General features: G+C 35.2%; 1 protein-coding gene across 1 annotated transcript in view; it reads right to left on the bottom strand.

Moving 5' to 3' along the window:
* The window catches only part of puf (ubiquitinyl hydrolase 1 puf), a 1,013,305-nt gene that overhangs the window by 676,610 nt on the left and 310,639 nt on the right, over positions 1-26,056 (bottom strand). Inside the window, exon 23 of the mRNA XM_090399560.1 lies at positions 20,241-20,342. Coding sequence (XP_090255686.1) covers positions 20,241-20,342 — 102 coding nt within the window. The remainder of the gene's footprint in view (positions 1-20,240; positions 20,343-26,056) is intronic.

The raw sequence follows: 26,056 nt of genomic DNA, 5'->3' as shown, positions 1-26,056 counted from the left end.
AGTTATTCATTAAAGTTGCCTTTAATTAATATACTTTATATGCGTTGTTAATTCCGTAAGCTAATTACCAGTTATGTATGACCAACGTATAAGCCTTGCTACTAGAGACATGATAACATACATTAACAGATCTAGTATAAAACACACAAGTACATTTAAAAACAGGAATGTGTGCTTGATTCCAACTGAAGTTGACTACGTGCGTGAGCTGGCACGAGTGCGGCAGTACTGGACAGTTGCAATGTGTGCATCAGAAACATTGTAGCTAAGGCTGTTATTAATAAGAGATGAATCAAGCAATATTTCTCTAGATTCAATTATTCTTCTTTCAAGTTCATCATAGCACACATGGATATTAGAAGTTTGTGGCCAGTCTACGAGGTGTTGGTGGCCTTCATCCGAGTTGATGGAGAAGAGAAAGTGGCTAGAGAGAGCGCTGGCTCTGGTTCTGTTGTAGGAAATGTCTCTTTGGTGTTCTTTCATGCGTAAAAGGATGGATTTAGCTGTCTGGCCGTAGTATGGTTTGCCACAATCACACAAAATCTTGTAGACTCCCAGATACTGAGTAGGATGTTTCATTTTAGGTCTACTTAGTATGGAGCGAAGTTTAGAAAACATAGTGAAGCAAGTTCTAATGTTGAATTTCTGAAGCATTTTGGTTAGTTTTGGGGAGAGAGAGAGAGAGAGAGAGAGCTGATGTATGGTAACGAAATAAAAGCTCTTGGAGGAGAGGAATCTTCAAAAGCAGTTGAACAGTGGACAGAGAGAAATTTATTAATTTTTTTAAGAGAGAATCTATTGTTAACGAAAGACGTTTTAAGAAAATTGAGTTCATATTCAATTTCTGTTTCATCTGTTAATAAAGATCTGGCTCGATGTGCCAAGGGTGAAATAATACCAAACTTTTGTGGAGGATTAGTCATAATTAACAATGGATTCTCTCTTAAAAAAGATTAATAAATTTCTCTCAAAAGATATATTTTGGGGATTACACCACATTTTTTATTATTCAGTTATACAACATACTGAAATAATAGTTCCTGACAAGTTTCGTAAATCCTAGGATTTACATCTTCAGGGGGTAAATAGTATAACTTAAAGTTTAAACAAGAGAATTAATAAATACAAATCATAAAAATCTGGTTATTCATAAACTCAAATAACAGAATGCAGATATAAAACATTATTGACATTGAACAATACTGGACGATGTCACGTGTTCTTGTTCTCATTCATACAGTCCAAGCTCAGATTGAGGTAGATTTTTTATTAGAGCTGACCACACTTGATGGAGAATTAAACCTTGATTTTTATTGCACTGGGTTGGGTTTTTTAGCATATTAGCAGCTTCTTTAAATTTTCTTATATAACTGTTGTTTTCTATTATTATTATTATTATTATTCCGGGAAACTCTAAGGAGTCGACAGGCTCATCGAGGGAGGCCCTAACATCATGTCAAGAACAACTATTCAACATTCACACAGTATCTATCATACCCTGCCTTGAACTCATTCATGGTCGTAGCACCCACAACAGACTCTGGAAGCTTATTCCACTCATTTACCACTCTCCAAGTAAAAAACCTAGCTCTAACACCCTTGTCAACCACGCTCTTGCCCAGCTTCCATGCATGGCCCCTAGTCCTCCCACCACCAGTCATATTTTCAAAAACATCTTCTGGATCAATCTTATAAAAATCCTTCAGTAATTTGAATGTCTCAATCATATCACCCCTCCTTCGCCTATCGTCCAATTTCTGCAACCCACAAATCTTCAACCTATTCTCATAAGGTTCATTCCACAGACCTGCTATCATCTTGGTCACTCGTCTCTGGACCCTGCCCACTTCCTCCCCATCACGAAGAAACCCTGGTGCCCATAGCTGGGCACAGAAGTCCAGATGGGGTCTTATCAAGGCTCGATACAGAGGAACAACAACTTGTTCGTCTCTGCATGTTAAAGTATTTTTCAGAAGCCAAGTGATTTGGTGAGCTGTTTTAGTTACTTTTGCAATGTGCCCCCTAAATTTCAACTCCCTATCCACCAACACTCCCAAATCCCTGGCCTCATCAATCTCCTGGAGTATGATTCCACCAATGCGATATACTGCTGCTATTCTTTTCACCCCAAAGTGCATAACCTTACACTTTGCCACATTAAATTGACATCCATTTTTCCTAGCCCAGTCCTCCAAACTATCCAAATCATCCTGTAAAATTTTGACATCTTGTGCACTCACAATTGCTCTACCCAACTTTGCATCATCAGCAAACAAGTGAACACTTCCTCTCAGATCCTTTCCAATATCATTGATGAACAAATTGAAAAGCAGTGGTCCAAGAACAGAGCCCTGTGGCACTCCACTAGTCACAAGATGTCTTTTAGACTCCACTCCTGAATAAACCACTCTTTGATATCTCTCCTTCAACCACCCTCCTATCCATCTCACCAACCCTATATCTATACCCATCTGCTCCAGTTTACTGATTAGGGTTCCATGTGGTATCCTATCAAAGGCCTTGGCAAGGTCCAGTAGTATCACTGTAAACCCATTACCCCTATCCAGTTCAGCCGTCACTGTGTTATAAAACGTGAGCAAGTTACTGAGGCACGATCTACCCTTCACAAAACCATGTTGTCCCCCATACAATATCCCATTTTCATCTATCCAATCCTGTATTCTTTTCTTGACTAATTTCTCTAAGACCTTGACAATGATTCCTGATATGCTAATCGGTCGGTAATTTACACCAGCAGTCTTGGAACCACCTTTATGCAGTGGAACTATTTTCCCCTCTTTCCACCCGCTCGGGACTAACCCAGACCCGAGACTCAAATTAAACAAAATGGTCAAGGGTACTGACAATTCTTTAGCTGCTTCTCGTACAACACGAGCTGGTATACCATCCAATCCCACAGATGTATTGACATTGAGGTTATGCAATAGACTACTCACCTCCACTTCATTAACCACAATTCCCGTATAATCTACTGGTTTTTCTATGTATGACATCGGCATTTTTTGCCAGAGTACATCGTGTCAAGTGGAAGTGGTATGGAAAGCAAGACCCGTTTTTTGTTTTCTTTTGTATTGTACGTCTTTTTGGTGTTCAGCCATGCGTATTTCTTCCTGTCTGTCCTACATAGCAAGTCCCGCAAGAGCAATGGATTTTGTAGACTCCTGGTTTTTTAAGAGGATGATGAGTTGGTTTTGGTGGATGTAGGAATCTTGAGATTTTTTCCATAAGAAGGAAGGCTACTTTTATGTTGTGTTTGTTCATTAATTTGGCTAGCTTATCTGTAACATTTTTGATATAAGGAAGCGAAATTGCATTTTTGTAATCCTGTTTTATTGTGTTGTTAGTTGGAGGCATTTTAAGGATTCTCTTGATGGTTTTTGTTTCACATCCATTCTGTTGGAGGATTTGATTTTAGTTCTTCATTACATCTTTCTTGTGTGCTGGAGATATTGTATGCTCTGTCTCGAAGAGTTTTAATTAAGTTTATTTTTTGTGAAGGATGGTGGTGTGAAGTTGCATTTAGAAATCTTCCAGTGTTTGTTGGCTTCCTATATACTGAGAAGGAGAGTTTACTTTCTTCATTAACTTCTAATAGAATATTCAGAAAAGGAAGTTTTTTATTTTCTTCTTGTTCTAAAGTAAATTTTATGGTGTTGTGCAAATTGTTGAGATAATCTTTGAAATTGATAAGTTCATCTGTTGTTCCATTGAATATGATGAAAATATCGTCCACATAGCATAGCCATATATTTGGTTTTTTATGGTAACACAAATCCTCCAACAGAATAGATATGAAACAAAAACCATCAAGAGAATCCTTAAAATGCCTCTAACTAACAACACAATAAAACAGGATTACAAAAATGCAATCTCGCTTCCTTATATCAAAAATGTTACAGATAAGCTAGCCAAATTAATGAACAAACATAACATAAAAGTAGCCTTCCTTCCTATGGAAAAAATCTCAAGATTCCTACATCCACCAAAACCAGCTCATCATCCTCTTAAAAAAACCAGAAGTCTACAAAATCCATTGCTCTTGCGAGATTTGCTACGTAGGACAGCCAGGAAGATCTGGAGAAATATGCATGGCTGAACACCAAAAAGATGTACAATACAAAAGAGAACAAAAAACGGGTCTTGCTTTCCATACCACTTCCACTGGACACAATGTACTCTGGCAAAAAAAGATGATGCTATACATAGAAAACAACAGTTATATAAGAAAATTTAAAGAAGCTGCTAATATCCTAAAAAACCAAACCCAGTGCAATAAAAATCAAGGTTTAATTCTCCATCAAGTGTGGTCAGCTCTAAAAAAAATCTACCTTAATCTGAGCTCGGACTGTATGAACGAGAACAAGAACACGTGACATCGTCCAGTATTGTTCAACGTCAATAACGTTTTATATCTGCATTCTGTTATTTGAGTTTATGAATAGCCAGACAGTTATGATTTGTATTTATTCTCTTGTTTAAACTTTAAGTTATACTATTTATCCCCTGAAGATGTAAATCCTAGGATTTACGAAACTTGTCGGGAACTATTATTGCAGTATTTTGTATAACTAAATAATAAAAAATATGGTGTAATCACCGAAATATATCTTTTGAACAGCCACAGAAGTCTACGCCTGCAAATTTCTCTCTGTCCACCGCTCATCTGCTTTTGAAGATTCCTCTACACCAAGAGCTTTTATTTCATTACCATACATCAGCTCTCTCTCTCTCTCCCCAAAGCTCTTTCTCTCTCTGAAGCATTTTGACCAAAACTAGTCAAAATGCTTCAGAAATTCAACATCAGAACTTGCTTCACTACGTTTCCTAAACTTCGCTCCATACTAAGTAGACTTAAAATTAAACATCTTCCTACTCAGTATCCGGGAGTCTATAAGATTTTGTGTGATTGTGGCAAACCATACTACGGCCAGACAGCTAAATCCATCCTTTTACGCATGGAAGAACACCAAGGAGACATTTCCTACAACAGAACCAGAGCCAGCGCTCTCTCTAGCCACGTTCTCTTCTCCATCAACTCGGATGAAGGCCACCAACACCTCGTAGACTGGCCACAAACTTCTAATATCCATGTGTGCTATGATGAACTTGAAAGAAGAATAATTGAATCTATTATGTATGTATAGCTTGATTCATCTCATATTAATAACAGACTTAGCTACAATATTTCTGATGCACACATTGCAACTGTCCAGTACTGCTGCACTCATGCCAGCTCACGCACGTAGTCAACTTCAGTTGGAATCAAGCACACATTCCTGTTTTTAAATGTACTTGTGTGTTTTATACTAGATCTGTTAATGTATGTTATCATGTCTCTAGTAGCAAGGCTTATACGTTGGTCATACATAACTGGTAATTAGCTTACGGAATTAACAACGCATATAAAGTATATTAATTAAAGGCAACTTTAATGAATAACTTCTATATTTTGGCAACGTCACGTTGCCATCTTCAGGATTTTTTTTATTTTATTCTTTGCCTGTGATACCTGAAGAAGTTGAATTTCAACGAAACTAGTCGTATCTTAACATTAAACTCTTCTTTCTCGGTATAGAGTCATTTAAATTTATTTTTATATACATTTTCTACCAAGTAAATAATGTTCAATAATATATACACACAATTAAAAAGTTAGAAAAGATTAGCTGATTTATAAAGTACTATCTCCATTCGTAAACCATCGGATCTGTTTAAGTTAGGAGAGTGAAGTAAAGTTTCACATGTTTCTTTATAAAGCCGTTCCATGAGGAACCGACTTTTGTGAACGACTCTTGTCTTGTTCCAATGAACTCTATGTCTAGTGATGATGGCATGTTCTGCAAGTCCAGACTGTTCAGTTCAAGGTATTGCCTATAAGACTGGTGTTCTTCTAGCCAAATAGAGGCAGATCTTCCTGTTTGTCCGAAATAAGATGTGGAAGCTTGTCCTTTGGAGAAGTAAGAAAGGTGGAGATTTTTTTGAAAGGTGGAAAGGCAACAAAAATATTTAGGTTTTAAAACTTTTGCTATGCGTTCACTATTGCCTTGCACATAAGGGATAGGAATGCACGTTATTTCTTCTGTATTTGAAGAGGAAGACATTAAAACTACTCCACATCTTAGTTATCCAGGTGTCTACCAGATTCCGTGCTCTTGTGGATTATCTTATTTCGGACAAACAGGATGATCTGCCTCATGTGAAACTTTACTTCACTCTCCTAACTTAAACAGATCCGATGATTTACATCTAACCCCTTTATGGGAGATAGTACTTTATAAATCAGCTAATCTTTCCTAACTTTTTAATTGTGTGTGTGTGTGTTTAAGATACCAAGCAATTTTATAAACTAGGCTTTAATCCTTTTTCCTAAGTAAGCAAACAGACAAGTAAGTCAAGTTTGCGCCTGCAAGTAGTGCAAGTGTGAGGCAACTTGTGGTAAAGGTGGAGTAAGCTCCGATCACTTTCCTTAATATTTTCCTCTAATGCAAAGCATATCCCCTTGCGGAGATGTATGATGCTATGCATTAAAGGCAATGGTCACTACCCAGACCGGTTAAAACCTTTATTGAGGTCTCGTCAGTGGGAGCCAGACCTAAATATGCCAAGGTTGAAGTAATGCAGAGCTTATAAATTTACCTAAACAAGTTGCCACAAGATGCTTTGACCTTATTAAATAAAAATCTCAGGATGAGAGTAAGATGTAGAAAGTTTTTTACCTTGGGTATATACTATACTTAAGATACCAAGCAATTTTATAAGCTAGGTTTTAATCCTTTTTCCCAAGTAAGCAAACAGACAAGTAAGTCAAGTTTGCGCCTGCACGTAGTGCAAGTCTGAGGCAACTTGTGGTAAAGATGGAGTAAGCTCCGATCATCACTTTCCTTAGTATTTTCCCCTAATGCAAAGCACATCCCCTTGCGGAGATGTATAATGCTAAAGGTCGAAACCGGTCTTGGTAGTGACTCTTGCCTTTAATGCATAGCATCATACATCTCCACAAGGGGATGTGCTTTGCATTAGGGGAAAATACTAAGGAAAGTGATCAGTGCTTACTCCACCTTTACCACAAGTTGCCTCAGACTTGCACTACGTGCAGGCGCAAACTTGATTTACTTGTCTGTTTGCTTACTTGGGAAAAAGGATTACATTTTTTTTTTTTTTTTAAGTTAGGAAATTTATTGACCTTAGTTATTTTACATTAGCTACTTAGGTGGTGTCTTTTGGAATTGTCAGTTATTGTTTAATTAGCTTTATACTAATAAATAATAATTTACATGAGTTAATTCCATTATTATAATTTTTAATTAATAAGATGGACATTTAAAATTGAAGACAGTCTACTTATTCTTTGAAAAGCAAACTGAAAATGCCTTTACCTGCAAACAATATAAGACACACTTACATACACTGATGCAAATCCATACTTCCTCTAAGAAGTCTCAAACAAATGCTAATTATTATTACAAATGTTCCTCCAGGGGAACCCAAAGACTAATTAAGGGATGGCACGTTCAGACACCTATCTTATCACTCCTTGGTCGGTAATTATAGTAGCAAGATCACATTATGTTATAGCAAAGGTACAGAAACTTAAGCTTTAAATCAAACAACAAAAATCCAGATCAAGTCTACAGGATTCCTTAACTAAATTGAATAACTGCTGTAACAAATTTGGTACAAAACAGCCATAATTATAAAAGGACAAAGATTGAAAATTGAAAAAGGACAAGTATAAAATTTTCAGGTTATGCACAGTTTTCAGTTAAATATTGAAATACACAACAGAATAAGTAAATCTGGTATGGTAGGAAGTGAACTGAATAAATTCGTATGGAATAAAAGAGAAATCAATCACAACACTAAAGTAGTTGTATACAAGACAGCATTCAAATCCATTTTAACTTATGGCTTTGGAGGTTTCAAATAAAATACTTGATCAAGTGATATGAGAGTTCTAAGGAAACATAGGTGAGCGAACATGGGCATTTTTGGAAGAATCGTATTAAAAATGAAGATATTAGGAAGGAATATGACATTACTAGCATTCAGGAATGCATGAGGAAAGAAGAGTCACATAAACAGAATAGGAAAGTTAGTAAAACAGATGTTTGATGCCAGGATGGCAAGAAAAAGAACTCAGAGTAAGACCAACAACTAGATAGATTAATGCAGTTAGCAGTGCCTTTGAAGATTATATAACATATGACAAACCTGACAGATAAACTGTGTTGATAGGGAATTAATAATAATGTAAGCGTTTTAAGTTGCATTATCATAGTATCCTATACATCCCTTGAGGATACACATCAGGAATTTAATTATGACAATTATTAAAAACAACACATAAATCCACAGTAATAACTTTAATGAATAAATAAGGTAGATATTTCGTACTAAAAATAATAGTACATCTTCAGTGTAACAAACAGATAGGAATAGAATACAAGTAACGAATATTCGGTGGATCACCTATTAAAATACAATGTTGTCGCAAGCTAGGAAATGAAAGAAATTAATAAATAATTAATATTTAAGATAATTAGTTTTTTAATGATTACATAAAATAAAAGTCTCCCAGATATTCGAGAGAGAGAGAGGCAATCATTTCGATTTAAATTCAGTCAGTGTAAAAAAAGCTTCACAACTTTCTTTAAAGAGGTGTTCATTAAAAAACTAATTATCTTAAATATTAATTATTTATTAATTTCTTTCATTTCCTAGCTCGCGACAACAATGTATTTTAATAGGTGATCCACCGAGTATTCGTTACTTGTATTCTATTCCTATCTGTTTGTAACACTGAAGATGTACTATTATTTTTAGTATGAAATATCTACCTTATTTATTAATTAAAGTTATTACTGTGGACTTACGTGTTGTTTTTAATAATTATACTATGCCACAGGTCCCTTTAAAAATAAGTATTAATTATGACAAATCAAACATTTTTGTTTCACTTTGAAGTGAAACTAGGAGTCCAATTAATTTTGATGTGCTGAAACTGGAATATGATCTTAAAATCAGCCTACAGTTTATCAAGAATCAAAATAGTGTAATAACATACTAAGTGCATGCTAAGTCATTTGAATGTGTGGGCACAAGTTTACTTTCCATTTGAACAAATTTGAATAGTCTGATCAAGAAGCATCAAAAATCAACTAGTAAACTTGAGCTACACTTGCTGAATATTATTGTTATTCCATATAAGAAATTATCCTGAAAAATCATCATTTGCCATGTTTGTCAATGACAGCATTCAAGTTACAGGGAAAGATAGACAGAAAAAGTTGACCTTTAATGGCATCTTATATTCTATTACTTGTGTTGTTATCAAAGACAATAAAAATGTCATCCTATATCTCTTTTCACTTTAGGTTTATATTTAATCATTTTCTCAGGTGGTCTTCCATCTTTCATTTGTTGTATACGTTCTCTCAATTCTGTTGATATTCTCATTTATTGCATGCATGTGTAATTTATTTCTTATTTTGTAATTTTTTATTCTATACTTTCTTGTACATTATTTAAATGCGCCAAGAAATTTCATTTCAGCTATTTTTATTCTATTTTTTTTTCATTTTTTTTTCTCTCATTCTGAATCACTTAATCGATTAAATTGTAAGCTCTTGCAATGATCTCACAACATTTAACTATTTTCTCTTTTGTTTGCATTTTTGCTGTTCATCTTATTATAGTCCCTTTTTCTCTCTCTCTCACACACACGCATGCATGCACGGGCGCGCGCGCACACACACACACGCTGCTTAAAAATAGTGCAATTTATTATACCTATATCATTATCAATACCAAATGCTATATCATATCCTAATTATTGAAAATGTGTTACTTTCTGGAGTTGGGTTGTTTTTTTTTTAATTACTATTTTAGTTTGTATAGAATGTTTATATCAGAATGCCACAGCATTTTTATTGTATTCAGTACTCAGTAAACATATAAAAAAATAGATGGTAAATAGATATTTAAAGGTCTTCTTGGTCATCTTATTTTTGTATAATTATATGATCATCTGCAAAAAAAAAAGCATTGTGTTTACTGTTGCATTTTTGATTGTTGTATTTATTTCTAGATTTACTATAAATTTTTACTGCCTAATCACATCATCTGTATATTTTTGCCTTAATAATACATTTATGAATATTTACAATTAGTATTAAAAATTTGCTCTTAATTGCATTAATAACTGTTTTGGATAGCTCAGTTTTCTATTATATTGCATAATTTATATCTATTGATTCAAAGGCTTTTTTCATAATATATAGTTACTAAGTGAATCTGTAAATTGAATTCCCTTTTTTTTTGTCTATTATTTGTTTTAGTGTAAATACCTCATTTATACCCATTCACTGTAAATGACATAAATTTTTATGTAATTATAATTTTATTTTATTATTTTTTTTATATGTGAATCTTACCCATGAAAGGCTATGAAACCTTTTCATGGCCATGGCCATTTAGGTGGGCAAAGTACAAGATAATCTAGAAATATTGCTGGTGATACCAAACAAAGCTGCTAAAAGGCACTTCAAGACTCCAATAAACGAAGTGATGGTCTCACACCAGTAATTATATTCATTACCACCAAAAGATGTTGGAAGTTTTTTTTTTCTCCACTTGGTTAGACTATAATAAATTTAGTTTAATCCTTTATCCAAGTGTAAGCAAACAAAGTTTGCACCTGAAGTATCTTCAGGACTGAGGCAACTCATGATAAAGGTGGACCAAGCTCGTATCACTCAGTATCTCCCATAATGCAAAGCACATCTCCTTGGAGACATGTATAATGCTATGCCTTCCCTTAACTTGTCCATTGCTTCTGCCTTTTTGAGGGCTCCCACTGATGAGACCTCAATAAAGGTCGTAACTGGTCTGGGTAGTGGGAGCCCTCAAAAGGTAGAAGCAATGGACAAGTCATATTTACCTATATGATTTGCCAAAAGGTGCACCACCTGAAGTATCTTCAGGACTGAGGAAACTCATGGTAAAGGTAGATGAGGGGGAAAGGTAAAGGTGGTGAATTCCACCTTTACCACGAGTTCCCTCAGTCCTGAAGATACATCAGGTGCAAACTTTGTTTGCTTACACTTGGATAAAGGATTAAACTAAATTTATTATAGTATAACCAAGTGGGAAAAAAAAAAATTCCAATATCTTTCTCTAAATCCAGAGTAATTTATAATAAGGTGGTACACCTTTTGGTAACTCGTATAGGTAAATATGACTTCTCCATTGCTTCTGCCTTAGTATCACCACTTCTAGGTCTGGCTCCCACTGACGAGACCTCAATAAAGGTCAAAACTGGTTGGAAGCTTGGGAGATGAATGGCAATGCTGTAGCCCATTAGAACTACTTGTTCAATAGAGCAAGCTCTAAACCAGGAATACAAGATCATCAACCATAGATTTAGAAAACATGGATACAGTAAAATAACCATTCACAAGATCCTCCACAGAGACACCACTAAAACCAAAAAAGATTTCAAGAATGCTATTGCCATACCTTATGTTAGAGGCATTTTGGAGAAAATAGACAGAATACTACACAAATACAACATCAAAACCACCTTAAACCCCCGACAAAATTAAGACACCTACACAGTTCATCCAAAGATCCTCTTCAACACCTCGCCTATCCAGGGTTTTACAAAATACAATACACATGTAATCTACCATACATAGGGGAAACAGGGTGAACCATCCCAATTAGGAATGACGAACACAAACGACACATTAAATACCTTCATTTTGGAAAAACCTGCCTTTCAGACCACACACTCCAGATATACCAGAGAATTGATTGGAAATTTACCAAGTCCCCCACACCGCACCAAAACATGGTTTGAGAGGAAATTTAAAGAAGCATGTGAAATGTTCAAACACAATCCTAACCTGAACAAAAATGACAGTCTAATCATTCCAATAATGTTGAGGACCCATTTGCAACCATTATAGCAACCTGAACAAGCCAAAGAAAAATCTCAATAAAAGAAGACATTGTGAAGTGTTTTTTTTTTTTTTTTTTTTTTTTTTTTTTTTTTTTTTTTTAAACATTCAACAGCAACCTGAACTGTACAAATCCAGAAGAAAATCTTAGTATGGGAGGACTTTATCAGAGTTTATTGTCTTTTTTTTTTTTTTTTATATACCACTAGAGGTCAGGCTAAGTAAAAGATCAATGAACAGCATAGATTTAATTTACCTCTGTAGAATGCAAGAGCATGTAGCTTTTTCATATACACATGTATCTTTCTGATGATGATCTCAATACAGGGGTGTTGAAACGTCAATTGTTATTTTATTAATAATAACTAAAATAATCATTTTACTTATTGTTGTGTGTTTTGTGTCCCTAAATTCATAAATATGAATGCTGATCACCATGTAACCTTAAAAAGAAAGAATCATTTTATAATGATGCTAGGGTTTAATAGAGTGAAAACAGTAAAATGAGCAAATAATCAGTTTAATGATTTTATGGGAATCTAAACTACTCAGAAAATTACAGAGGAATCACACTACTACTTACCACACTGAAAATCCATAACACGATGCTTCAAAACCAAACAAAACCATATGTAACAGCTCTTCCACTGGCCATGAACGTTTGATAAATTGAGTTCAACTGTGAAAGAAATCTGGTTGGAACAAAGGTTAGTAACTAGAGATTTTATAATACCACACTACTGGGGTAGGGGAGAGATATAAATGTATGGATAAGTTTTCTGTAAACTGAGAAAGAAAAAGTAGTATTAGGAATATGACTGACCAAAGTGAATATGAATATACTGGATTTTTGGGTGCCTGGTGTAGAGGCAGAGGATGAGAAAGTCTAATGTGACCGAGCCATGTGGCCAAATGGAGAACACAACAAACTTATCAGAAAGGTGGGGGGCGGGGATATCAGTGAATAAAGAAGTGATGACAAAACCAACCATGATATCAGCACTGTGAAAAGATAAATGCTGGATTAAATACTTAAAAAATTTTATATAAAATAAAGGATCACTAGTTGGGGGTATATATCAATCTTTCTCCCATTCAGAAGAATTTTAGTAATGCTACTGCCTTTCCCAATTTCCAGGGCACATCTGGGAAAAAAATAAAAAATAAATAAAATAAAAATAAAAAATAAATAAATAAATAAATAAAAAACATGGGGGTGCTTAAGGGTCAAAGCTGTATAACTGAGAGGAGACCTCCACATAGCCTTTAAAGGAATGCGGAGAACCGACCAGGGCTTCTGACCTAATGTCCAATCCTCACCTTCTCGTGGGGCACCCTGTTGGGTATCTACTTTGATACTGAACGAACGAGGATGGGCTGGCAATTTGAGATTTAGCCGACCAAATTGTATTCTTATTGGTTAAACCAAAATAAAAAATGATGGTACAACATGACAAAATTTCATGCCGGCTGGGGCGTCGCCCGGTTAAACAAGGCCCCCGTTGTTTTTGCCAGGGAACCAGGGCGAACAGCGAAAAGTCAGCTACTGGAACAAATCAGAAAACAAACCCCAACTCAACATCACCAGAGTTAAAGATCGGTGCTATCAACGTAAGAAGCCTGAATGGCAAAGAAATGGAGCTAGCTGAGGAATTAGATAAGTACCAGATCGACATAATAGGGGTGACTGAAACAAAAAAGACCAAAACTGGTGAGATCTTTCTGAGCAATAAATACAAAATGTTATATTCAGGCAATAACAATCAAGGAAAAGAAGGAGTAGCCATAGTATTCAACACAAAATACGAGGCTAATCTTCTTGAATGGCAGTCAGTCTCAAGTAGAGTAATGTGGGCAAATATGAGAATGGGGAACTGGACAATGAGACTTATTTGTGCCTATGGTCCCACAGAATTCCTCCACTTCTACTAAGGTAGAAGTGGAGGAATTTTTTGAGGCTTTAGAAAAAGCAACTGACACAATGAAAAAGGAAAAGTTGGTCCTTGTTGGGGATCTAAATAGTAGAGTAGGAAATGATTGTGAGACATACAAAAATATTTTGGGAAAATTTGGAGAAAAGAGCAAAGCTAATAATAATGGCAAATATCTGTTGGATTTCTGCTCAGGACATGGACTGGTTATTACTAACACCATGTTCCAACATAAAAATGGCACAAATTCACATGGAGAGAAGAGGCTAGGAATAAGAAAAGTCTCATTGACTATGTTATTGTTGATAGTGATGTTTTCTCCCTGGTGCAGGACACCAGAGTGTACAGAGGATTTGAAATTGGAAGTGATCACTATTTAGTCTTGAGCAGGATAAAATTGAATTCCATATTGAAAAGAATAACATGTAAGAAAGTTTTAAAGCGAATAAAAGTTGAGCAGCTCTCAGATGTAAACTGTAGACTAAAATACAGAAATATTATTGAAAAGAAAATGAAAGAGTTTGAGAACAGGAATCAAACCTTGGAGATTCAGTGGCAAACTCTGAAGGAAACATTGATTGATTCTGCCAGAGAGGCATGTGGTGAGGTTGTGTGCAAAGATAAAAAAATCAGAACTCCCTGGTGGACACAGGAAGTTAAAGAGGCAGTGAAGGAAAAGAAGAAAGCATATCAAAAGTTCCTGGCAAATAAGTCAGCTTTTACTCTTACAGAATACAGAGACAAATGTAAGAAAGCTAAACAGTGTGTAAAACTAGCTAAACAAAAGTCATGGGAGGACTTTGGCAAGAATATAGAAAATAAATATCAAGAAGGTGGCAAAATATTTTGGAGGTTGTTGAAGCTTAGGAATGGAGGAAAGAGTGCTGTAAAAGGAATTAGAGATGATAAAGGTGAAATGAAAACAGGAGAAAAAGATATCCTTGAAGTATGGAGTAATTACTTTGAAAAATTGCTAAATGAAACAAGCAGTGATGACAGCACAGTGATAAAAAACACTGACCAGGCATGCAGTCAGGAATACATATCCATACTTGAAGTAGAAAAAGCCATCAAAGGCTTGAAATGTGGAAAGGCAGCAGGAGTAGATGATATTCGACCAGAAATGCTGAAGTATGGTGGTATAAGAGTCTTACAGTGGCTGCACTGCATAGTTCAGAAAGCCTGGACAGAGGGACGAATTCCCGATGATTGGAGTAGAGCTCTCATAGTACCCATATATAAAAAGGGAAATAAAACTGAATATGAGAATTACAGAGGTATTTCCCTACTGAGTGTTCCTGGCAAGATCTATGCAAGTATACTTGAGAAACGGTTGAGAAGAATTGTGGAAGAAAAGCTTGGTGAAGAACAAGCTGGATTTAGGCCAAATAGAGGCTGTCAGGATCAGATCTTCACTTTACGACAAATAGTCGAGAAATCATGGGAATATAACAAAGATCTGTATTTAAGTTTTGTCGATTTGGAAAAGGCATATGACAAGGTGCCAAGAGAGAAGCTATTCAATACGCTGCAGTTATATGGTGTCAATGGGGCATTATATCAAGCAATACTTAGTCTTTATTTGAGTTGTGAGTCAGCAGTTAGAATTGAAGGAAGTACAGGAAGATGGTTTAATGTTAAATCTGGTGTGAGACAAGGATGTACATTATCCCCTCTGTTATTCATTATCTATATGGATCACATTATGAAGGAATGTGGTATTAAACCTGATATCAAAATTGGAGATGTTAATGTCAGCTCTTTGCTTTATGCGGATGATGTTATACTTCTAAATAAATCCGCTACAAGTCTGCAAGATTCTCTGACTAAATTGAATAGCTGTTGTAATAGATATGGTATGAAGGTCAGCAATAAAAAGACAAAGACAATGAAAATAGGCAGAATCATTGAAAATGTCAACTGTGTTGTGAATGGAGAACCTGTGGAACAAGTAAAACATTTCAGCTACTTAGGCACAATTTTTACTGAAGATGGTAAACTAAATATAGAAATAGACAACAGAATCAGCAAAGCTGGTATCGTGGGAAGTCAATTGAATAAATTCATATGGAATAAGAAAGAAATTAGTCGGAACACTAAATTAGCTGTATACAAGACTGTGTTCAAACCAATTTTAACTTATGGATCTGAGAGCTGGGTCAAAAGTAAAACACTTGACTAAAGACTAGAGACCGCAGATATGAGAGTCCTGAGAAAGATTAGAGGCGTGAACAGATGGCATCAATGGCAATATTATATTAAAAATGAGGATATTAGGAAAGAACTTGACATTGTCAGCATCCAGGAATGCGTTAGCAGAGCTAGTCTCAGATGGTATGGTCACTTAAATAGAATGGGAGAGGAAAGATTAGCAAAACAAGTGTTCTCTGCCAGGTTGGCAGGAAAACGACCCAGAGGAAGACCAAGATATAGGTGGATTGATACGGTACAAAGTGCCTTAGACGATAGAAATATAAGATCTGATAATGTTGGAGTCTTGACAAGTAACAGACTGATTTGGAGGAAAATTGTAGATAGGAAGTTAGTAATGATGTAATTTTTTCATGTAGTACTGTCATATCCTGTACACCCCTTGAGGGTACATGGCAGGAATTTGTTGATGATAATGATGATGATAAAAAACATGCTCTCTACCAGCATTCAATCCTCACTTAAAACTGGCTACCCTTATCCATTCCCCTATAGAGTATGGAAGGGGGGGTAGTCATTAGAGGAATGGCTACCCTTATCCATTCCCCTATGGACCAACTCTTCCCCTCCCTCCCCCGCCTCTCTCTCTCTCTCCATTCCTTGTATACAGGGTTACCTGTTCCTGTGTGTTGTCCTACTGTGTACAGACAAGAAGACCAGCCACCATCTGCATAGAACACAAAAATTACAACCGTAATCATGACCAGGGTCAAACAGGTCTTGTAGACCAGGTTTTAGATATTATATATAGAATCAATTTGGGGAGAAGAAAAAAAAACCACTCCATCACAAGAAGTTTACATGTGTGAAAGATTTTTTTTTTAGCATCTGCAGCTACCCTCAAAATTCAGCCTAATCAGAATAAACATGGCTGTTTAAAACATCCCAAAATATGGGTAACATTAATCCTCTTAAATCCCATATATATGACCGAGGCTTCTCAACAGGTGCCTCACCTAGTTTAGGACTCTAGTCTTTTGTCTACAGATTTCATTTGATTTTGTGTTGCCTTTGTGTGTTTGTGTGTGTGTGTGTGTGTGTGTGTGTGTGTGTGTGTTACAAGTTTATATTCTACTTCCTGAAGATATCTCTGTGAATAAGATGAAATAGTGGAAGAATTAAATAGTGTTTTCAATCCTTTCCCACTGCAGTTTTACTTCCATTAAGCCTCCAACATAAATTTGCAAAACATTCTTATATATCATTCATTCATTCATTCATTCATTCATTCATTACAACAAATGAAGATAGCCGTTATTATTATTTTTTTTTTATTGCTATTACAGAAATAGCTTGTACGGTACAACAAGATGAAATTCATTTTAACTACGCTACTGGCCAAGATGTCTATAGACATCATGGTTATCATGGATGCAAAGTGCATATTAAAATTGTAATACCATTGCTATTACAGTGAAATATATGATGGATACGAAGCATATGAGGATGTGTATTTGATCTATAATGGCCTGTAAGGTGGTTAATGTACTGTATAAGATGTATGTATACATATCAAAATGGCCTAAAAACTATGGGAAAAAATAATAATAATAATAAACCTTTAAATATTAAAACATGACACTTGTAGTTATAATGCTTTTATGTTGGTTGATCATACAGATATTATTTAACGAAATTAAAACATAGACTATATATTAAGTGAATAACTTTTAATTAATATTTTCGATATTTTGCAAAGTCAAATTGCCATCATCGGGGAACAGTGAACAAACCGATATATGCATGTAGGCACTACACCATGTACATATGCCCAAAACAGAGTAACAAAGGCAAGCCTAAATTTCTAAATACAGTACAATCTTCTTATTGTGATTGCAGATAATAATATCAATCAGCTATTGTTATTAAAATCAGTCGGTCCCAAAACACACCATTTAAAATGAATTAAAAATAATTCGTCTATTATAATCAAAGTTCTAGTTATTGTTATCAAAGTCCTAAATATTCAGCCTTTTTGCATCTCAGAATTAAGAACTTTAAGGTTAATCAGGAAAAAATTTGACAAAGAATATTTGTCAAAATCTGTTTTGTGTTAATCTTCTTTTAATCTTCCATAAATCTTAAATCTTCCAGGCAAATGCAGGTGGGTATAAATACAGTTAAATTGAGATTTTTTGATTTGATTTTCATGTTCTCTTTCAGTAAGTGAATTTGACTTTAAGTGCTCGTTAAAAGAGCCCTTAACTTTATGGCAGAAGCAAGTAAAATATGTAAAGATTTATCTTTCCAAGAAAAGCAAAGAATTTTTGAGTGCTATGATAAATTGCCCAAAATGAGTCAGTGTAAGGTGGTGGAAGTACATTTAAAAATTTCACAACCACTCTTGTGTAAGATCTTAAAAAACAGATCAAACATTGAAACGTCAGTTTTTACTAATGAGAACATGGATTGGAAGAGAACCCGATCTGTAAGGATACTCAAGGTGAATCAGCATTAAAAATTTGATTTCGTAAATGTTTGTGAAAAGAATACTTCAATTAATGTTCTTTGATCCATCAAAAAGCAGAACTTGCAAAAACAATGGGCAAAGAAAATTTCACCGCAACTGATGGATGGTTTAACAGGTAGAAAAAGAGAGAAAATATTGTGCACAAGCATATTCATAGTGAAGAGAAAAAAGTGATAATTTTTTATCAGCTGATGCATGGATTAACACCGAGTGGCCAAAAATGATCGCTGAATATTCTCCCAAGGATATTTAATGCAGATGAAACAGGAGTCTATTTTCATGCGATGCCTGAGCATACTTATTTGTTGAAAAATGAAAGTACTAAAGGATTTAAATCTTTAAAAGAGCGAGTGACAATTCTTTGTTGTGCTAATATGAAAGATGAGAAACGAGAGCTCCTAGTGATTGGACAAAGTAAAAAATCCTTAGTGCTTTAAAGGTCAAACGTTTGCCTGTTGACTCCAGTTCTAGTGCGAATGCTTGGATGACTAATGCCATTTTCAACAATGGGTTAGTTAAGTGGGATCTTAAATTAAAGCGAAAAATTGTCTTGTTAATAGACAACTGCACTGCACGCACGCACACACACGCACGCACACACAATTTATCATTAAAGAACATCAAAGTAACCTTCTTGCCTTCAAACACTACACCATTAATTCAACCATGTGAACAAGGCATCATACGAGCTTTTAAAGCTTATTAACGCAATGAAGTTTGTGCAAGAATTACAGCTGAACTTGATTATCTAAAAGACCAGTCTGATGCAAGTACAACTGGAAAAAAAAGATTTCCCTTCTTGATGGGAAATCATTTTTGCATGACACTGCATTTAGTAGCAACGTCATGGAAGCAAGTCTCAGAGAAGACTATTGAAAACTGCTTCCAAAAAGGTAGATTTTTTAAAACAAACTCTTAAATTCCTTCTTCCAAAGAATTTGAATATCTTACAAATGAAAGTTTTGATAAAACCTCAGACAGTATTCAAAAGAAGAATTTGAAAATTGGTTGGATATTGATAACGATGTTGAAGTGGTAGCTACAATGAACAGTGTCGGAAATATGTCAAGCTGCTTCTGATGAGAACTTTAAACTAGTAGAAGAAAGTGAATCTAAAGTACAGAAAAAGAAATTTTAGAAGCTCCTCCAACCAATGCCTAGATGCAAAGAGTTCTACGAATCCTTCATCGCAGTGTGCAACATAGAGCAACAAACTTTGAAAGGCATTATGAGTATTAGCAATTTATTCATGAACTACTATATTCAAACACATGACAGACAACACTAGAAAAGTTTTTTAAATAAATTTTATGTTGTTGCTTATTAAAAAGTTGTTCATAACAATAAATTGAAATAAATGATGCAATTTTTTTATATCCTTTGCCTAATGTTATCAGCCAATTATTATCAAAAAGTGACTGTCCCAAAGCGATTACAATAAGCAGCATCTACTGTACTTCACCCTAGCAGACAGGAAAGGTATTCAAATTTGCTCATTGTTCCCTAATGATGATGACAATTTGTCAAAATATAAGAAATATTAAATAAGTTATTCTAATCCATATAAATTAATTAATGTGCTAATTAATATATATATATATATATATACACACACACACACACATACAGTGATCCATTTACGCTAACCTGATGTTCTTTCTTATTTTTATCTTGAAGGTGCTCCCACCACTGAGTGACTTCAGCTCTCAGATCAGCCACATAATCTGTTGTCTGCAGCTCCATCGTTGCCTAATGAAAGTGCAGTATAACTTATTATAATTCACCATATTTTCTTCATTTTATTATTAATTTAAAGAGTTAAGCATCAAATTAATGTAATTAATAATATTTAAGAGCAAAATTATCATTATACAATCTTTTTCTTTTCTTCATGAATGTGCTGAGAATAGGAAAACAAACTGATATCTAAGAAAGAACACAAAGGAAAATGAATGAATACACTTGCTGAATATTTTTAGCAAAATTTTTTCTAAGTTTCAGGGATTTTTTATATGCCATTTAAGAAATAGTTTACAAGCACATAATAAAACAGGAGGTTAAATTCATATTTATAATATTTGTATTATAAATTCAAATAATACTGCAATATATGTTAAACTCACTGATGCAGTGAATGTAACAAAAAAGAATCTTCCCAAAACTGAAAAAATGTACCCTCACCTTCTGGTGAGGGTACATTTTTTCAGTGACAACAGAAATCATTGCAGAAAATGGAAAGCAATAGAAAGCAATGTTTTTTTTTTATCAAAGAGAGTAAATGAACTGATGAGAAATGAGTTATTTATCTACGTATCTGCTCCCCATCTGTACTGAGAAAGGTTTTTTTTTATATTTTTTTATATTTTTTATTTTTTTTAAGTAATGCTCTTCGGGGTCACCACCCAAAATGTGCAAACTGTATTAATTGTTGGAGAAGCTGGTCAGGCATAAAGAAATGCATCAGGCAACAAAAAATAATTTTCTGGATTCTGAGGAAGGGATATATGTAATATTTGTATGCCAGAGAGAGAGAGAGAGAGAGAGAGAGAGAGAGAGAGACTGGAGAACAGGGTAATCCCAAGATGAAATATCTCATCTAGATATTAAAGTGTTCACAAAAGTAAGAAAGAAAAAAAGCATACAGAATCAGGGCCATCTTCTCCAATCATGCTCTTAATTTTTCTGATCCCAATAACCATCAATCTACTATACACTCAGTAAACTGAGATAGATCTGAAATCATTTACAAATACTATGATGAACTTCAAAGAAAAATCTTAGAATCAACAGAAATTGCACTAAATGCTGTTCACCTTAATGTCAACCTTGGCCAAAACCTTTCCAATTGTTACTCCTCTTGAAGAGAGGGAAAGTAAAAATCATTAGTAATTACCTAGATATGATGGAAATGAATTATGAAGAAGGGATATGATGGCAAACAATTCAATACCCATGATGGGTGTGTAGGATGGATGCAAATTTTTGGATGTGTAGAGAGTCTGAGGGAAGACTGAATTTCTATAAGAGGGGCAGCCTACACTTCAATGTGCTTGGAATCAGGAGTTTGATATAAGACCTAACACAGAGAGTCAAGGAAACTAAATTCTCGAGAAAGGAATTATAAGCAGCAGCAGGCCAGAAGAGTCATAAGCGTTGTACAGAAAGCTAAGTCCAAGTTCGAAAAGAAACTGGCTCTACAAGTTAAAGACAACTCAAAAGAATTCTATTTATGCTGTAAGTAAAAGAAAGAATGAATATGAAAGAATAACTCTACTGAATGCATATGGTGGGGGGAACTGATTCAGAAGTGATTGCCCAACTAATGAACAGCCATTTTGCTAAACGCTATCAATCTGGTATATGTAACATTGAACTCACTGTTACCCCTTCACCATACGAGGAAATTCATGTGGATGAGAAGGAAGTACAGTGGAACCTCGGTTGTCGAACATAATTCATTCCTAAAGGCTGTTCGGGAACTGATTTGTTTGAAAACTGAAACCATTTTCCCACAAGAATTAATGTAAAATGGATTAATCGGTTCCTGAACGACAGATGATTGTTTATTTAAACCTTTATAAGAGTACTTCATGCATAAAATCATATACAAAAACAATGAAAAAGCATAAGCACACCTTAAGGGGGGTGATTAAGGGTCAAAGCTGTATAACTGAGAGGTGACCACCACAGAGCCTTTAAAGGAATGCAGAGAACCGACCAGGGCTTATGACCTAATGTCCAATCCTCACCTTCTCCTGGTGCACCCTGTTGGGTATCTACTTGGATACTGAATGAACAAGGAGGGGCTGGCAATTTGGGATTTAGCCAACCAAATTGTATTCTTACTGGTTAAACCAAAATAAAAAATCATCGTACAGCATGACAAAATTTCATGCCGGCTGGGGCATCGCCCGGTTAAACAAGGTCCCAGTTGTTTTCGTCAGGGAACCAGGGCGAACAGCGAAAAGTCAGCTACTGGAACAAATCTGAAAACACACCCAAACTCAACATCACCAGAGTTAAAGATCGGTACTATCAACATAAGAAGCCTGAATGGCAAAGAAATGGAGCTAGCTGAGGAATTAGATAAGTACCAGATAGACATAATAGGAGTGACTGAAACAAAAAAGACAAAAACTGGTGAGATCTTTCTGAGCAATAAATACAAAATGTTATATTCAGGAAATGACAATCAAGGAAAAGAAAGAGTAGCCATAGTATTCAACACAAAATATGAGGATAATCTTCTTGAATGGCAGTCAGTCTCAAGTAGACCAATGTGGACAAATATGAGAATGGGGAACTGGACAATGAGACTTATTTGTGCCTATGGTCCCACAGAAGGTTCTACTAAGGTAGAAGTGGAGGAATTTTTTGAGGCTTTAGAAACAGCAACTGACATATTGAAAAATGAAAAGTTGGTCCTTGTTGGGGATCTAAATAGCAGAGTAGGAAATGATAGTCAGATATACAAAAATATTTTGGGAAAATTTGGAAAAAAGAGCAAAGCTAATAATAATGGCAAATATCTGTTAAATTTCTGCTTGGGACATGGATTGGTTATTAATAACACCATGCTCCAACATAAAAATGTGCACAAATTCACATGGAGAGAAGATGCAAGGAATAAGAAAAAGTCTCATTGACTATGTTATTGTTGATAGTGATGTTTTCTGCCTGGTGCAGGACACCAGAGTGTACAGAGGATTTGAAACTGGAACTGATCACTATTTAGTCTTGAGTAGGATAAAATTGAATTTCATATCGAAAAGAATAACATGTAAGAAAGTTTTAAAGCAAATAAAATTTAAGCAGCTCTCAGATGTCAACTGTAGACTAAAATACACAAAGATTATTAAAGAAAAAAATGAAAGAGTTTCAGAACAGGAATCAAACCTTGGAGATTCAGTGGCAACACTTGAAGAAAGCCCTGATTGATTCAGCTAGAGATGCATGTGGTGAAGTTGTCTGCAAGGATAGAAAAATTAAAACTCCATGGTGGAAACAGGAAGTTAAAGAGGCAGTGAAGGAAAAGAAGAAAGCATATCAAAAGTTCCTGGCAAATAAGTCAGCTTGTGCTCTTAGAGAATACAGGGACAAATGCAAGAATGCTAAACACAGTGTAAAACTAGCTAGACAAAAGTAATGGGAGGACTTTGACAAGAATATAGAAAATAAATATCAAGAAAGTGGCAAAATATTCTGGAGGTTGTTGAAGAAGCTTAAGAATGAGGAAAGATAAGTAGCAGATCGACATAATAATGGTGACTGAAACAAATTACAAATTATGGAGTAATTACTTTGAAAAACTGCTAAATGAAACAAGCAGTGATAACAGCACACTGACCAGGCATGCAGTCAGGAATACATATCCATACTTGAAGTAGAAAAAGCCATCAAAGGCATGAAATGTGGAAAGGCAGCAGGAGTAGATGATATTCGACCAGAAATGCTGAAGTATGGTGGTATAAGAGTCTTACAGTGGCTGCACTGCATAGCTCAGAAAGCCTGGACAGAGGGACGAATTCTCGATGATTGGAGTAGAGCTCTCATAGTACCCATATATAAAAAAGAAAATAAAACTGAATGTGAGAATTACAGAGGTATTTCCCTAATGAGTGTTCCTGGCAAGATCTATGCAAGTATACTTGAGAATCGGTTCAGAAGAATTGTGGAAGAAAAGCTTGGTGAAGAGCAAGCTGGATTCAGGCCAAATAGAGGCTGTCAGATCAGATCTTCACTTTACGACAAATAGTTGAGAAAGCACAGGAATATAACAAAGATCTGTATTTAAGTTTTGTTGATCTGGAAAAGGCATATGACAAGGTGCCAAGAGAGAAGCTATTCAATAAGCTACAGTTATATGGTGTCAATGGGGCATTATATCAAGCAATACTTAGTCTTTATTTGAGTTGTAAGTCAGCAGTTAGAATTGAAGGAAGTAGAGGAAGATTGTTTAATGTTAAATCTGGTGTGAGACAAGGATGTACATTATGCCCTCTGTTATTCATTATCTATATGGATCACATTATGAAGGAAAGTGGTATTAAACGTGATATCAAAATTGGAGATGTTAATGTCAGCTCTTTGCTTTATGCAGATGATGTTATACTTCTAAATAAATCTGCTACAAGTTTGCAAGATTCTCTGACTAAATTGAATATCTGTTGTAATAGATATGGTATGCAGGTCAGCAATAAAAAGACAAACACAATGAAAATAGGCAGAATCATTGAAAATGTCAACTGTGTTGTGAATGGAGAACCTGTGGAACAAGTAAAACATTTCAGCTACTGATGCACACTTTTTAGTGAAGATGGTAAATTAAATATAGAAATAGACAACAGAATCAGCAAAGCTGGTATGGTGGGAAGTCAATTGAATAAATTCATATGGAATAAGAGAGAAATTAGTCGGAACACTAAATTAGCTGTATACAAGACAGTGTTCGAACCAGTTTTAACTTATGGATCTGAGAGCTGGGTCAGAAGTAAAACACTTGACCAAAGACTAGAGACTGCAGATACGAGTCCTGAGAAAGATTATTGCCGTGAACAGATGGCATCGATGGCAATATCATATTAAAAACAAGGATATTAGGAAAGAACTTGACATTGTCAGCATCCAGGAATGCATTAGCAGATCTGTTTAAGACCATATCACCTAATCTCAGGTGATATGATCTTAAACAGAATGGGCGAAGAAAGATTAGCAAAACAAGTGTTCTCTGCCAGGTTGGCAGCAAAACGACCCAGAGGAAGACCAAGATATAGGTGGATTGATACGGTACAAAGGGTCTTATACGATAGAAATATAAGATCTGATAATGTTGGAGTCTTGACAAGTAACAAACTGATTTGGAAGAAAATTTTAGATAGGAAGTTAGTAATGATGTAATTTTTTTCATGTAGTACTATCATATCCTGTACACCCATTGAGGGTACATGGCAGGAATTTGATGATGATGACAATAAATAGATAAAATATAGATGAAAATTTAACTTCACTTTATCTATATGGAGAAGAGTTGATGGCATAAACGGAAGGAGGTGAGGAAGGGGAGTCCTCTTTCATAAAAACATCAGGTAACTTTCCTTATGGGTTTTTTCTCTTTCTCTGTTCTGTCTCTTGGCACCACTTGACTCTGCTTGAGACACACTGGGCCTCTGTCTCACTAAAAACCTGTCCAATGAGATTTGTTTTTGCCTGCATTTTAAAATGTTTCTGAAGTGACACATGGCACTGTCATTAAAAAGGTTTATGATGTTTGCTACAGCTTTGTGAGGGTGACATCTTTCCACAAAACTTTGCACCTCACCTCACCTCATTTCGCACACATTTCTTTGATCAAAGAACTAGGAATATCCTCCCTCCCTTCCTCTATGTCTGAAGACATTTCTTCCACCTCCTTCTTTTGCTGCTCCTTCTGAAGGTGTTCCTGTTCTTCCGTGGTGAGCTCATTC

The sequence above is a fragment of the Typopeltis vanoorti genome, chromosome 10 (genome assembly GCF_054136105.1).
Source record: "Typopeltis vanoorti isolate ZY-2024b chromosome 10, IOZ_Tvanoo_1.0, whole genome shotgun sequence".
NCBI lineage: Eukaryota > Metazoa > Arthropoda > Arachnida > Uropygi > Thelyphonidae > Typopeltis > Typopeltis vanoorti.
This window is presented reverse-complemented; position numbering and strand designations above follow the sequence as displayed.